The 12,311-nt window shown below is 44.9% G+C and overlaps 2 protein-coding genes across 2 annotated transcripts; both read right to left on the bottom strand.

Annotated features, from left to right (window-relative positions):
* Positions 1–666: 666 nt before the first annotated feature.
* Positions 667–9,926, bottom strand: KCNV1 (potassium voltage-gated channel modifier subfamily V member 1). Its single transcript, XM_041768474.1, has 3 exons — positions 9,449–9,926; positions 8,028–8,557; positions 667–4,694 (listed from the first exon to the last, which is right to left on the bottom strand). Exons 1-3 carry the CDS (start codon positions 9,913–9,915, stop codon positions 4,183–4,185), a joined length of 1,509 nt encoding a protein of 502 aa, XP_041624408.1. The 5' UTR covers positions 9,916–9,926; the 3' UTR covers positions 667–4,182.
* A 290-nt stretch (positions 9,927–10,216) lies between these two features.
* LOC121498576 (60S ribosomal protein L22-like) lies at positions 10,217–11,052 on the bottom strand. The gene is made up of 2 exons (XM_041768583.1): positions 10,912–11,052; positions 10,217–10,585 (listed from the first exon to the last, which is right to left on the bottom strand). Exon 2 carries the CDS (start codon positions 10,523–10,525, stop codon positions 10,217–10,219), a length of 309 nt encoding a protein of 102 aa, XP_041624517.1. The 5' UTR covers positions 10,526–10,585; positions 10,912–11,052.
* Between the last annotated feature and the right edge of the window lie 1,259 nt (positions 11,053–12,311).

Genomic DNA, 12,311 nt, shown 5'->3' with positions numbered 1-12,311 from the left:
ATGACATAGATTCTAGGAGTTGTAAAAATTCATTTGTTTGCTTTTTATTTTTAAGATGGGAAAATTAATCAAGTTTATATGTTGATAGAAATGATCCAGTAGTGAGGGGGAAAAATAATGGTATAATAGGGAGAGGGGATAGGCTTTTTGAAGCAATGTCTTAGAATTGGAGAGGAGAAATAGGATGGACAGTTTAGTCTACATAATAGGAGGGAAGGCAAAGTGAATAGGCACAGGTGGAAGTAGGTGGATAAATGTGGGTGTCGGCCCTTGTGGAAAATTTGATTCTATTTTCCGAGTGAAAGTGCAATGAAAAGGAGGTGTTAGAGGTCTATATTTATCCAGAGAGAGTGAATACATTCAGGAATTGCAGTATGATTGCCTTGCAGCATTAAGAACCCATTTGGGGTTGTAGTTGAGAATGTAAAATGAAAGCAGTCTACATACATTGTTTTTTTTTTTTTTTTTCTGTACTCGTGATCAGCTCTTTGGGGGCAGCCACAAGTAGGCAGTAGATTGGATTTAATTAGGACTTGGGTCTCACTGATTCAATACCAAGAAGGAAGAGAGGAGATTGAGGAGATAAGCAAGGGAGTGATTCTAATATAAGGCGAATGAGGATGTTTCCCATTAGCCCTAAAGACATATCACAGAAGCAATTGCCAGTGAGGTTTATGAGTAAAATTCTCCTTTGTGACATTTTTATTTCATGTATCAGCATGGCTTGGAAAGAGGTTTGGGGGTGGTGGTGCTCTGTGAAGGAAAAATCACCAGGAGAAGCACTAAAACACATCATTTGCCAACCTATATCTTGGACCTGAATTGAAGGATTGGTAAGACAGAGATATTAATGGCTAATATTTCAAAAGAATAGGCTTTTCATGTTAACAAAATATTTCAGCGGAAATGTTTGCCAAAGCATTCATTTTACCCAATGATAATATTTTGCTTGGATAACTTGGGCCAGCATATATATTTTCTGCAAGAGCTTAGTCAAAAGATTTTAATCAGAGTAAGAATTCCACATTGAAACACAGCACTGAGATTTCTACCTCAGTTAACTTCTTTGTGCATCTAATACATTATACTTAATACTAATTTGCATGAAAATGATAAATGCAACAATTCTTTGTATATATAGGGAAAAAAACATTAAAACATGAACATCATGCCACTTCTACTAGAGATGCCATAGTGATTTCTTAAAATTGTTCTTTTAGGTGCTCAAGCATTACCTCTGTGCACACAAATGTTTTTAATTTGTGTCTCTAAATAGCTTAAAGAAAGCCAATAATTCCATTATTTATATTTCCAAATTAAATACATTGTTTTATAGCAATAATTCTTACATTTATGAAAAATATCAAATGTTTTTTAAATGAAAGGATATAAAATTATTTCATATGTTACTTAAATTAAACTTGGTTTTCTTACATGTACATTGTTGAATAAGTACGCTGATATTTTATCTAACAGCAAAGTTTACTAAGCAATGGTATTTAAAATTTCCTTTTGAAATGTCCACATCTTGACAAAATATATACTGCTAACATACCACATCTGTGAAGAACATGTTTAGAATCTTTGGTGGTAGAAAAAATATCTCTACGGAATACATACAGTTTTTTCATTTTTCATTTTTATTTTCTAGCTATTAATTATTCTAAAGATAATGTTTTTCTTGTCTAATAATGACTATAAAGCATGACAACAACTGTTCCTTATAAGCACCATTCCACCTCTGAGAATAAGCTGAAATTTTTCTTAAGGCATATTAAACCTCTCCATCCACAAGAAATTGGCTTGCCTGCTTACGAAGTGAATCCCTATCCACAAGTTGTGTGGCAATAATGAAAGCTATGACTTTTAGGAGTATCATTTTCAGGGCCCAGCACATTGGGATTCATTCCTGGCTCTGTCACCTATATACGGGGCATGTGAATTTAAGCAGGTTATTGCACCTTCTTACGCCTCAGTTTTTATCATCTGTGTTCCCCTCACATCCTCTAATAGAATATTAAATAAAAGAGAATAGGACTTACTCTGGTATAAGAATCTCTAGTGCCCTCCACAGACAGGTTCTAAATGAATATTAGTTGAATGAATAGATGTAATAAACTAATACTTAAAATAGTATAGTAATAATTGTTTAATAGGGACATTTTGGGATTAATGACACAATACATGATGAGTATAGAGCACAGACCTGCCAGAGCAACTATTCTTAGTGGGGAGAGTTCTAGAGAAGCCACGGTACGTTTGGCTTCTGTATCTAACTTCTGTTTCACCTTCAGACTACAGATGGAATTTATACTAGAATTAGTGACCCTATGCTATGCTTCAGCACCTGTGAATTGTGTAAGAGGGAAAATATTTATTTTATTACTATTCATATCTCCTAAATCTTTCATAATATTTGGGAGAAGTGGAAACAAGCCAAGTGGATTAAAATATTTTAGCATACCATCTAAAACTCATGACATCACTGAAAATGTTTTCAGAGCTTAAGCATGCATGCCAGAAAACTAGAAGTATTATATGTGATATTTTTTAAGATGCATATTTAGAATTTTTATATATCCAAAATCTGGATGCATTTTTATAATCAGGGGCCTCTTATAATTGACTGGTTTCTCTCTTTCCTTCCTTCCTTCCTTCCTTTTCCTTCCTTCCCTCTCTTTTTTTTTTTTTTTTTTTTTTTTTTTTTGGTGGTTGATAATATAACAGGGTATTTTAAATAGACTTGATGAACTATGGTATAGCCATATATTAAAGCAGTATTTCTCAATGTGTATTTCTTATCACCACCCAACCCCTGGCAAAGAGCTTCTTAGGCATTTTTTCTAATTTTCCACCCCATGACATTTTAACACCATAGATATAGTCTGTATCTGTTCAGGTACTGCATCTATATATCTGTTTTATGAAAAAAAGGATTGATATTTTTGCCCCCAAGAACCAATTTCATCCCCTTGGGGGCACTATTAAACACACTGAAAATGCAGGTGTTAAAGTGATACTCCGTATCACTCTTAGTTTTAAAATATCCTTTACTAGAATATTGGGAATCATAAACTAATTCTTAGGTTTAGAACTTTTGGTTTTAATCATATAACAGAATGTCTAGGAATTTTATTATTGTCACGGAGGACTGTCAAATGCTGCCAAAATGCGTGCAAAGTTTGAACATTTGCTATTTGCCCCAACAGTCAGAAAGCTATCCATAATGTTTTGTTAACAAATTAAAGATCTACAAGTTCAACCAGTGATATCATTCAACATATCATTCTCATTTTATGAAATAAGACTGTTTAATAATTTCAGTGTATATATTTAGGATATTCACTACTTCACCTTTACGTATTTGTGATTTTTAAAGACATTTGAACACTACATCAATAAAAAGAGTTTTTAAGACCATCTGATTTCCCAGGGGTACAGAAGACTCTTGCTTTATTTTATTTTATTTTATTTTATTTTATTTTTTAGACTCTTGCTTTAGACTACACTACTGCACTCAGTGGGGAGAATGAGGATGCACAATTCTTGAAGCCTCTATACAGCACTCTTCTGTGGCTGGCTAAGCAGTTTGGGGATTCCTATCTCCAATAATAAGGATAGAAATCAGAACTTAGTCCCTCTGTGACCAGTGGTTTGCACCAGAAGTAAGAGGGGGTCACCATCTATGGTCATCAAGTCAGGATTGTTGCTTGCAAAGCTAATTTTTGTAATTAACAGCTTTAGCTGATGGAGAAAGGAATGATTTATTTTTTTGGAGAATGTCTTTAAATGGTAAAGTTGTTCAGTATGTTCCTAAATATTCATTTTTCTCTGGGCTATGCAGTTTAACTCCCATTCTCTTACGTTAATGGTGCAAAGAACTTCTATGATTCATGATACATACATTTTTTAACTTTGTCATAGGTATTGTATTATTTTATATTTGACAATTCAGACATTTGACCTACTTGTACTGGGTGGTGTTAAATGACTATTTTGAGACTCAGTGTGCAGTTCGTTTGGGAGATGTGAACTATTCTAGCAGACCAAGCAATAGATTGGTAAAAACTAACATGGATAGTACTCAAAAGAGACTCTTCAACAGTATACAGACATCCATATCAAGGCTTTATCAGTTGAGTTAGTTGTACACAAGCTTTTGTAAATAAATTGCAAGTGAATTCAAAACCAGAAATCATCTCCTCCACTGCTCCTAGTACTTGCCCTTTCTCTGCCTTTTAACCGAAGCATCTCCATGATACTCCGGGCATAGACATCTCTCAAGTTAACACTGATGTATGAATCAGTGGCTATATTCTTGGTCAGCTTCTTCAGTGCTTCACGCTGTCTAACAGCAGCTTCCTTCAGCTTTAAGGTGAAATAGCAAGCGGAGAAGCGGTCGTTAATAATAGCGATAGGCAAGGCCAAGACAAGGATTCCTGATAATATACACATGAAGGCCACGATTTTGCCTGTGGTGGTGTCTGGTCTAATGTCCCCATAGCCTACAGTAGTCATGGATGTTGTGGCCCACCACCACGCACAGGGGACGCTTGTGAAGGTTGTGTCAGGAATGCTTTGCTCAGCAAAATATTCCACAGTTGAAAATATAGAAATTCCCACAGACAGAAATAGGAGCAGTAGGCCGACTTCTTCGTAACACTGGGTGATCGTCATCCCGAGCGAGCGTAATCCTGTAATAGAACAACTGCCGTCAATCACTGGCACTCCTTCCACCCCTCATCACCTTCCACTTCTCTCTCCTCCCCTCTCCTTCCTAGCTGTCCGCCCACAAACATGCATTTCATATCTAATACGTCTCCGGCCTTGGGCAGTGTCCTGGGGATATAGAGATGATAAATCACAATCTCTTTCTTCAGGGAGCTCATAGTCTGATTGGTAGGGCCAGATTTAAAAGGGTAGAGAGAAATATATAGTTAGATTCTTTCATCCACTTATGTATTTACTAAATACCTACTATTTGTACAAAAAAACCAAAGTGAAAGATGAGACTGCAAGGCAGGCAGGGGATGTATGACAGGAATTATACTTTTGTCCATAAAATGGGAGGCCTTTGCAGCATGGCAAGCGGAGGGCTCACTTGGCCAGACCTGCATTTCAGTGCATCACTTTGGCACACTTTTCTAATGCCAGTTTCAGGCTGTCTTCTTACATTTTATGTGTCTGCTCTACTCACTCTCCTAATGAAGCTGAATATAACCAGGGCATTATCACCTGAAAGCCAGAAGCAGTAAAAGATGTCCACCATGAGCATGAAGTGACGCAGCAGGAGCAAGGTAGGTACCAGCAAGGTACCAGTGACCGCACTGACATGAGAACATCCTATGCACATCCACAGGGTATTCTTAAAGGTTAATCAGGAGGCATTCCTGAATTCCCTCGACACCTACTGAAAGTCGTACCCCTAGTACCAAAGCTACAGGGAAACATTTCTCTTGAGTACAGAGAGTTTCTGCTTTTCCGTAAGGGGACAGACCTGACTACAGATTATTCCTTCACTGCAAGAAGGTATGGGGGGTGTGAGCTACTGGGAAATCCACTTACTCTGAAGCATTGGTGCATTCCCTACTGCTATTCTGAGGATTCAATGAACCCCTGGGAGACATACCCAAGAGAGTCCAGCTCCATCTCCAAGAGACTCAGTTCTAAGAAGAGTCAGATGAGCCCATAATGGGACTATCATTTGAATAAGGTATCTCCCCTGACACTAGAGTTCCCGAACACTGCAAAAGGTGTATCCAGCATTTTGAAGTCATATCAGCCTGAAGTCACAGTGTCTCTAAAGGTCAAAGCAATACCTCCTAGAATTATTTTCATTTTTATTCACTAGAGACTATTCGAAATTGCATTAAAATGCCATTTGTGCTCTCATTATTTTTAAAGTTTGTTCTTAAATTTTTGAGATCTTCTTAAACTATTTACCAGCTATTTTTTAAAGATTAAGGAATATTGATTTTGAGGTTTAACTTCCAAAGACTTTTTTTTTTTTTAGAATGTGTTAGAATACTTTTTAGAAAACTAACCTTGATGTGTCTGCATTGAACTGTATTTCTGAAATACACTGAAAGCATATAAGGAAAAGCAGTGTTTATGGAGACTGTTTCCATTTCAAGATGAAATGTTCTAAACCATTTTGTATGGAAACACAAAGTGGTCTTGAATTTCTACATGCTACATCTATTAACTCAGATAATCTTCAAAGACAATATGAGATTGATGGAATTTTTATGCCATTTTACAGATGAGGAGACCAAGGGACAGAGAAGTGGCATATCTAGGACAAAGCTACAGAGCCAGGATTTAAACTTTGGCTCTCTAGCCGATCATTGTTCTCCTAATTGTTTTTCTATAATACCTCTCAACTTTTATTTATAGATCTACATGGGGAAATACGTCACCTATGTCTGCATTTTGCTAAATGTAATGCTTAAGATAAAATCATCAAATATTTATGTAAGCGTTCATATCCTTTCAATAAATTAAGGCTTTATTAATACTTTGTACTGCTCTGGAACTGAAAAAAAAAAAACCCTTGAAGAGGTGACATTGCGAAAATTACTATTATTTTCTTTTTCTTTTCTTTGGGAAAAAATGTAGTCTTTACTGGGTGTTTTTAAATCGAATCTTGTGAGGAGTTTATAAATACTAGAAGAAAGCATCCTATTATGTGTGTCAGAAAACAAAGAGTGGTACTTCTAAAAGTTGTTGGAAACCCCATTATCAGATCCCTGCTATGTGAGACTAGTTAGGAAAATACACTACCAAAATTATGTTAAGTCCTAATTACTTCAGCCATGTGGGGGGAAAAAAAACATATTTGAAGTTAATTTCGCCCTATCTTAATAGGGAGACGCAATGACTTTTAGGTGACTAGTCAAGCACATATCTGGAGAAATAAGGTGGTAATAGGACTCTCTAGCTAAATTATTTGTATTCTTGTGTATGGCGTTAATATGTACCGTATTAACACGGCATCCTACTCCAGTGTTTCTTAAAGTGCAGTCCACCAAAATCCCTCGTGAGCTTGTTAAAATGCATGCTCCTCCATGCAACGCCAAATACTAAAATCTGACTCTTCACGGGTCAGGTTTTAGAATTTGCCTTTTAACGAGCTTTTCAAGGGGTTCTTATTTTCATTAAAATCTAACCTAGGGAACACATACGTACTTCAAAACATCCGACAGCCACAGGACCAGGCATTGAGAATCGCTGCCCTCAGGAACACAAGGACCATCTTTAATGGATTTGAGTGACTTCCCCTGACACTGACTATAACTTTCATGCACAACTGAGCGTTGTTTGGCATTTTTTTCTACAGAGAGTGTTCATTAGATTTTCAAGGCTTTATATTAGCTAAGGAATTCCTGTTACCATCTCTCTCATGCATCTCAGTTTAGGGACAAGAAAATTCTCAGATACTAGATAAAGCATTTAATCAGTGTCTTCTGCTTTCTTCCAAAGCAAATATTTCCACTGTTTCTTCAAAAATTATGGGATAGGCCACCAGTGCCTGGTCATCTGACTTTTTGCATGGCTAGAGAAAGCCCTGCAGGGCTGACTTTCTTTTTTGCCAAGGAACAAGTTTGGTAAGCCCTTCCTTGGACACAGAAGAGAAACTGGCTTATGTCCCTATATATCAAGAATAATTTACGCATATCTTTTTATGTGCTGTTTGTGCATATTTCATCTAGAAACTTCTAGAGGCAGAGTGTCTTTGATTTTTGTACAACTTCTGAGCAGTGGGTTAAAATAGAGGCTAACAAGTGGTCAAGTTGTGTTTCACACATCTTATGGAAAGAAGGAATGGGAGAGGCATCTTCTCTATACCTATGATAACAACAATTCAAGGTTTTGCTTCCCAATACCGTTTTGGAAATCATGGTTGGGTAAAGGATGGTAGTTGGCAATTCTGAGTATCCATTCACAGTCACTTCTCTTAGGCTATAGTCAAGCACTCATGTTTATAAACAACGGCAAATTAAAAAGCATCACTGAAATTTGAATACCTGTGGAATGTCTGCCCAGCTTTAGCATGCGCAGAGCCCTGAGCAGCCTCAAAACCTGCACAATGCGCCCCACATTTTCCAGCTCCTGTGTCGTCTGGCTCCCACTCAGGCTCTCTACCAGAAGAGTGATGTAGAAGGGCAAGATGGCAAGGAGGTCTATGATGTTTGGCACCTTTCTCAGGAAGCGGCACCTGTCCCGCACGCACAGGAAGCGCAGGACAAACTCCCCGGTGAACCAGCTAATACACACATACTCCAGGACCTCCAGCAGCTGCAGGTCCAGCCAGCTTAATTCAGCTGACATCAGGGCCATGTTGACGATGGACACCACCACAAAGATGATGGAGATGACCCCAAAGATTCGAGCAGCTGTGGAAGATCCAGGTTTCTCCAGGATGTTCCAGAGCTTCTGGCGGACAGTGGGACAAGGTCCTTGTGAGAAGTCCTGTTCACTCTCATGTTGACTTTCCTGGTCTTCTGTGTCTTTCTTAAAGTCTAACGTTTCACTCAGCTCCTTTCTTCTGAAGTATCTTTTAGAGAAAACAACTTGGTGATTAGTCTCACTTTTTAAAAATACAGACGTAAAAAGAAAATTAAACTTAGCAATGAGGTCACGGTTTTTATTTTAGTAAAAGGCAGACAGCGTCCATTCATATTTCACCCAGGCTGTCTCCTGCCCACGGTACTCAAAGTTTCTCAGCTAGGATTATTATTTTTAAAGTGACGCTTTCTTGGTAGTTTATACAAAAGGATTTATACATAGCAAACCTACTTTAATGCTTTTTATTACCCATTTTTCTTGTAACGAGAACAGAAGTCTGCCATATGGAACTTTCTTGTGTGTGTAAGGGAAGGTCTTCATGGAGAAATAGTACTCAGAGCAAGACAACAGCAAAGTCATCATCAAAGTCCCACAGACATTCACGGTCAAGGAACCAATTTTCTATCTTCTGTACTCAAAGCAGTTCAACACCCAAGTTTAGGGAGTGTTGTAGGTCTGATAGACGATAACGCTCCCTATTGAAACCTCCATGTCTATACGCGGTGCATCTTTTGGATCACAGGTTTTCCGACTCATTTATTCAATCACCAAATAGGTATTTCAGGCCTGACCCCCTCTGCCTTAAAAACGAATATGGCACGCATTCATTCAAAAATAAGTAAGTAAGTAAGTAAGTAAGTAAGTAAATAAATGGAAGAGGTTCAAAAAGGCCCGAGCCCAAGCTGTCTTGGACGCTTTCCAGATCTCGCCGCCACCCCATCTCAGAGCTCAGAGGTGGCCTCACGCACCCCTAGGCCTGGCTTCAGCGAGGCTCGCGCGACGCCCGTCCTCTGGCTCTGCGGCCCTCCCTCTGCGCCCGGCGCCCGGCGCCCGCCTCCCGCCTCCCCGCCCGGCCAGCGCGCGCCGCTGCTCTCGGTACCTGTCCCTGCAGCAGGAGTCGATGCTGAGCTCGTCGATGCCCCAGTACTGGATCTCCTGGAGGAAGGAGAGCGCGCACAGCTGCTCCATGACGTGCAGGCGGCCGGTGCGGTAGTAGTGCAGGACGTAGCGGAAAGCTTGCGAGCTGCGGTCGAAGAAGTACTCGTTGTCCACCGGGTTGGCGTCGTCGCAGAGCTCCAGGGGGCTGGGCACGGCGGCCAGGGCCCCGCGGCGGCGGCACGAGGCCACCACCACCGCCAGCTTCCCGAGGCGCGTGTGCGGGAAGCAGGACAGCGCCTGCTGCGAGAGCACGAAGCGGCTGCCGCCCACGTTGACCGTGAAGCAGTCCCCGAGCGCCAGGGGCTCCCCTTCGCCCTCGCTGCAGAAGACGCTGGACTCCAGCGAGGTCAGGGAGCAGCTGTCCAGCGGCGAGTCCGGCGGCGCCCGCCCTCGGGGAGGCAGCTCCATCCCCGCCGCCGCTGCCCGCGGGCGCCACAGGGTCGGGGGCGCGCCGGAGGCCTCGGCCGGGCGACGGCGGCGGCGCGGCCCCCGCGGGCGGCCGGGGGTGCCCTGGCTGCCGAGGGGGCGCCCTCCGCCCGCGCTCCCGGCTCCCCGCCCCCTGCGCTCTTCCGCCTCCCGCCGCTAGGGCGCGGCGAGCGCGCGAGCGGCGCCCCGGGGCCCGAGCGCCGAGGCCGGGCCGGGGGCGGGGGGCGCGCGCGGGGCGAGGCTCCCTCCCTCGCGGGCTCGGCCGGGGCAGCCCTGGCCCGACTCACGCCCCGGCCCCGCGAGGTTGCGGCCGCGGATCAGCCGCCTGGGGCCGGCGCGGGCGGGGGACGAGGGCGGTGTGGGCCGGGGGGAGGACGCGGTGACTCTCGGGCGACCCCGGCGAGGCGTCCGGAGAGCGGGGGGCGTGGCGGCCGGGCGCGCGCTCCTTCCGACCGGGGGTCCGAGCTCGCCCGTCGCGCTTCTCGGCGGCGGCGGCGGCGGCGGCGGCGGCGGCGGCGGCTTCAGAGGCCTCCGCGGGGGGGGCCGCGGGGGGCGCGAGCGCGCGGGGGGGCGGCCGCTCCTCGGCTCCCATTCATCCTCACTCCGGTCGGGCCGTCACTCACGCTGTCTTCTCTCTCCCTGTGGCTCTGGCCTCCGGGTTGAGGAGCAAGGATGAGGGCGACGACTGAGCGGAAGTCCCCCCGGGGAGCCGCTAAGAACGCGGGGCCCCCGCGGCCGCGCCCCTGGCGGCCCTCGGGGAGCCGCTTCTGCCGGGACGAGCGGGCGGTGCAGGCTCGTTCCCCGCACACGGCCGCGCTCTCCCGTCAGGGGAGGGGAAGGCAGGAAACGGCGAGGAGGGAACGGGCGTGGGCCGGGGCAGGACTTCCAATGGGGACGACGGCCGCGGAGGGGGCGGCCGGGGCCCTGCCCGGGGGGGCCGCGCCCCCGCCCACCTGTTGGCCCCGCGCGGGCACTCACCTGCGGCCCCGGGCACAGCCGCGCCGCGCCCGGCCTCCCCGCGGTCCTCCCGCCGTGCACGTGAGCTCCCCTGGACCGGTCCCGGAGCGAGACTGCGGCGCGCGGAGCCCGGCGCCGGCGCTGGCTGCCTCTCCTCGCCTCGCCTCTCCTCGCCTCGCCCCGCCTCGCCTCGCCTCGCCTCGTCTCCCCCGCCTCCGGCTCCGGCCCCTCGGCCGCCCCCGCCCGCGCGAGCGAGCGGCTCGCGGCTGCCAGCACCAGCTGCGGGGAACGCTGCGAGCCGAGGGAGGCGAGACCGGAGGAAGGGAGGCTCCCTGGGACTCTGAGTGCGCTGCTCATCCCGAGGACACCTCGACGGGGCTGCGCGGACGCGCGTTTCCCCGGCCTGTGCGCTCACCGACGCTCCAGAACTCAAGTGTGGTCCCGCCGGGCTGGGGGAGTCCAGGGACCGCTCCGTGGGGCGCGTGCGTCGGGGGCTTCAGGACTTCCAGCAAGCACCTGGGAATCCTGCATTTGTCAGGGTCTTTGCAAGGGAGTGTGGAGCACATGACACACACATACATATAATGTTTTTCTCCTTGTAAGAAGTTTTAGAGAGTATCTGCCAAGAGATGAGCAGGCAGCTTGGTATAGTGGGGACACTTCTGCATAACCTGGCTTGAAACGACGCGGTTCGGTCCTGACCTGGTCCAACGGCTGTGGGACCCCCCGCGGTCGTTTACTCCACGGGCCTCAGGGCCTCTCGCAGCCACATTTCACGCTTCGGTAAAGACACCCAACGTGCGGTGAGTGGGGGCTTACTCAGGTCGGCAGCTTCTGTAAGCTCCTTACAGTACCCCGTTTAATCATCATAACAATACCATGAGGTAGCGAGCATACCCACTGTACAGAAGGAGGAAATTGAGGCAAAACAGAGAAATTAAGTGATTCATTTAGGTTCATACAGTCCAAATTTAAACGCAGGACTAATTTACCAGAGGCTGCCCTCATAAATACAATGCTTGGGACATCTCCTTTTTTGCGTGGCTTTCAAATAAATCAGAGTGTGTTTGCTTTTATTTACTTTATTATTATTTATTTATTTTTGCAGACTTCTAAAGGAGGGCAGGAGTTTAATGATACCTTTTTCCTGATCTTTCAACGAATGTTTACTGAGCATCCACTATATACCAGACACTATCCTAGGTGCTTCGGACAGATACATGAAGAAAACAGACAAGATCTTTGTCCTTGTAGAACTAAAGTTTTTCCTGGGAGAATAAAGAGCAACTTTAGTGAAAATTAAAAAAAAAAACAGTATAGTATTTATAGGTTATGGTTCTTTTGACAGCTATCCATTTGGTTAACTTTTGCCTCTGTAAAGAACTCTTCCAAACAGAAAATATGGAGGAGTTAAAATTATC

The sequence above is a fragment of the Vulpes lagopus genome, chromosome 9 (genome assembly GCF_018345385.1).
Source record: "Vulpes lagopus strain Blue_001 chromosome 9, ASM1834538v1, whole genome shotgun sequence".
Taxonomy (NCBI): domain Eukaryota; kingdom Metazoa; phylum Chordata; class Mammalia; order Carnivora; family Canidae; genus Vulpes; species Vulpes lagopus.
This window is presented reverse-complemented; position numbering and strand designations above follow the sequence as displayed.

Bases quoted from the DNA above. Each gene is read 5' to 3' on its own strand.
- LOC121498576 (XM_041768583.1), bottom strand. From the start codon at position 10,525: ATGGGAGCCGAGGAGCGGCCGCCCCCCCGCGCGCTCGCGCCCCCCGCG.
- KCNV1 (XM_041768474.1), bottom strand. From the start codon at position 9,915: ATGGAGCTGCCTCCCCGAGGGCGGGCGCCGCCGGACTCGCCGCTGGAC. The intron at 8,558-9,448 runs GTACCGAGAGCA...TTTCTCTAAAAG, and splicing joins GACTCCTGCTGCAGGGACAG to ATACTTCAGAAGAAAGGAGC. The intron at 4,695-8,027 runs GTATTCAAATTT...GTTCTATTACAG, and splicing joins GCTGGGCAGACATTCCACAG to GATTACGCTCGCTCGGGATG.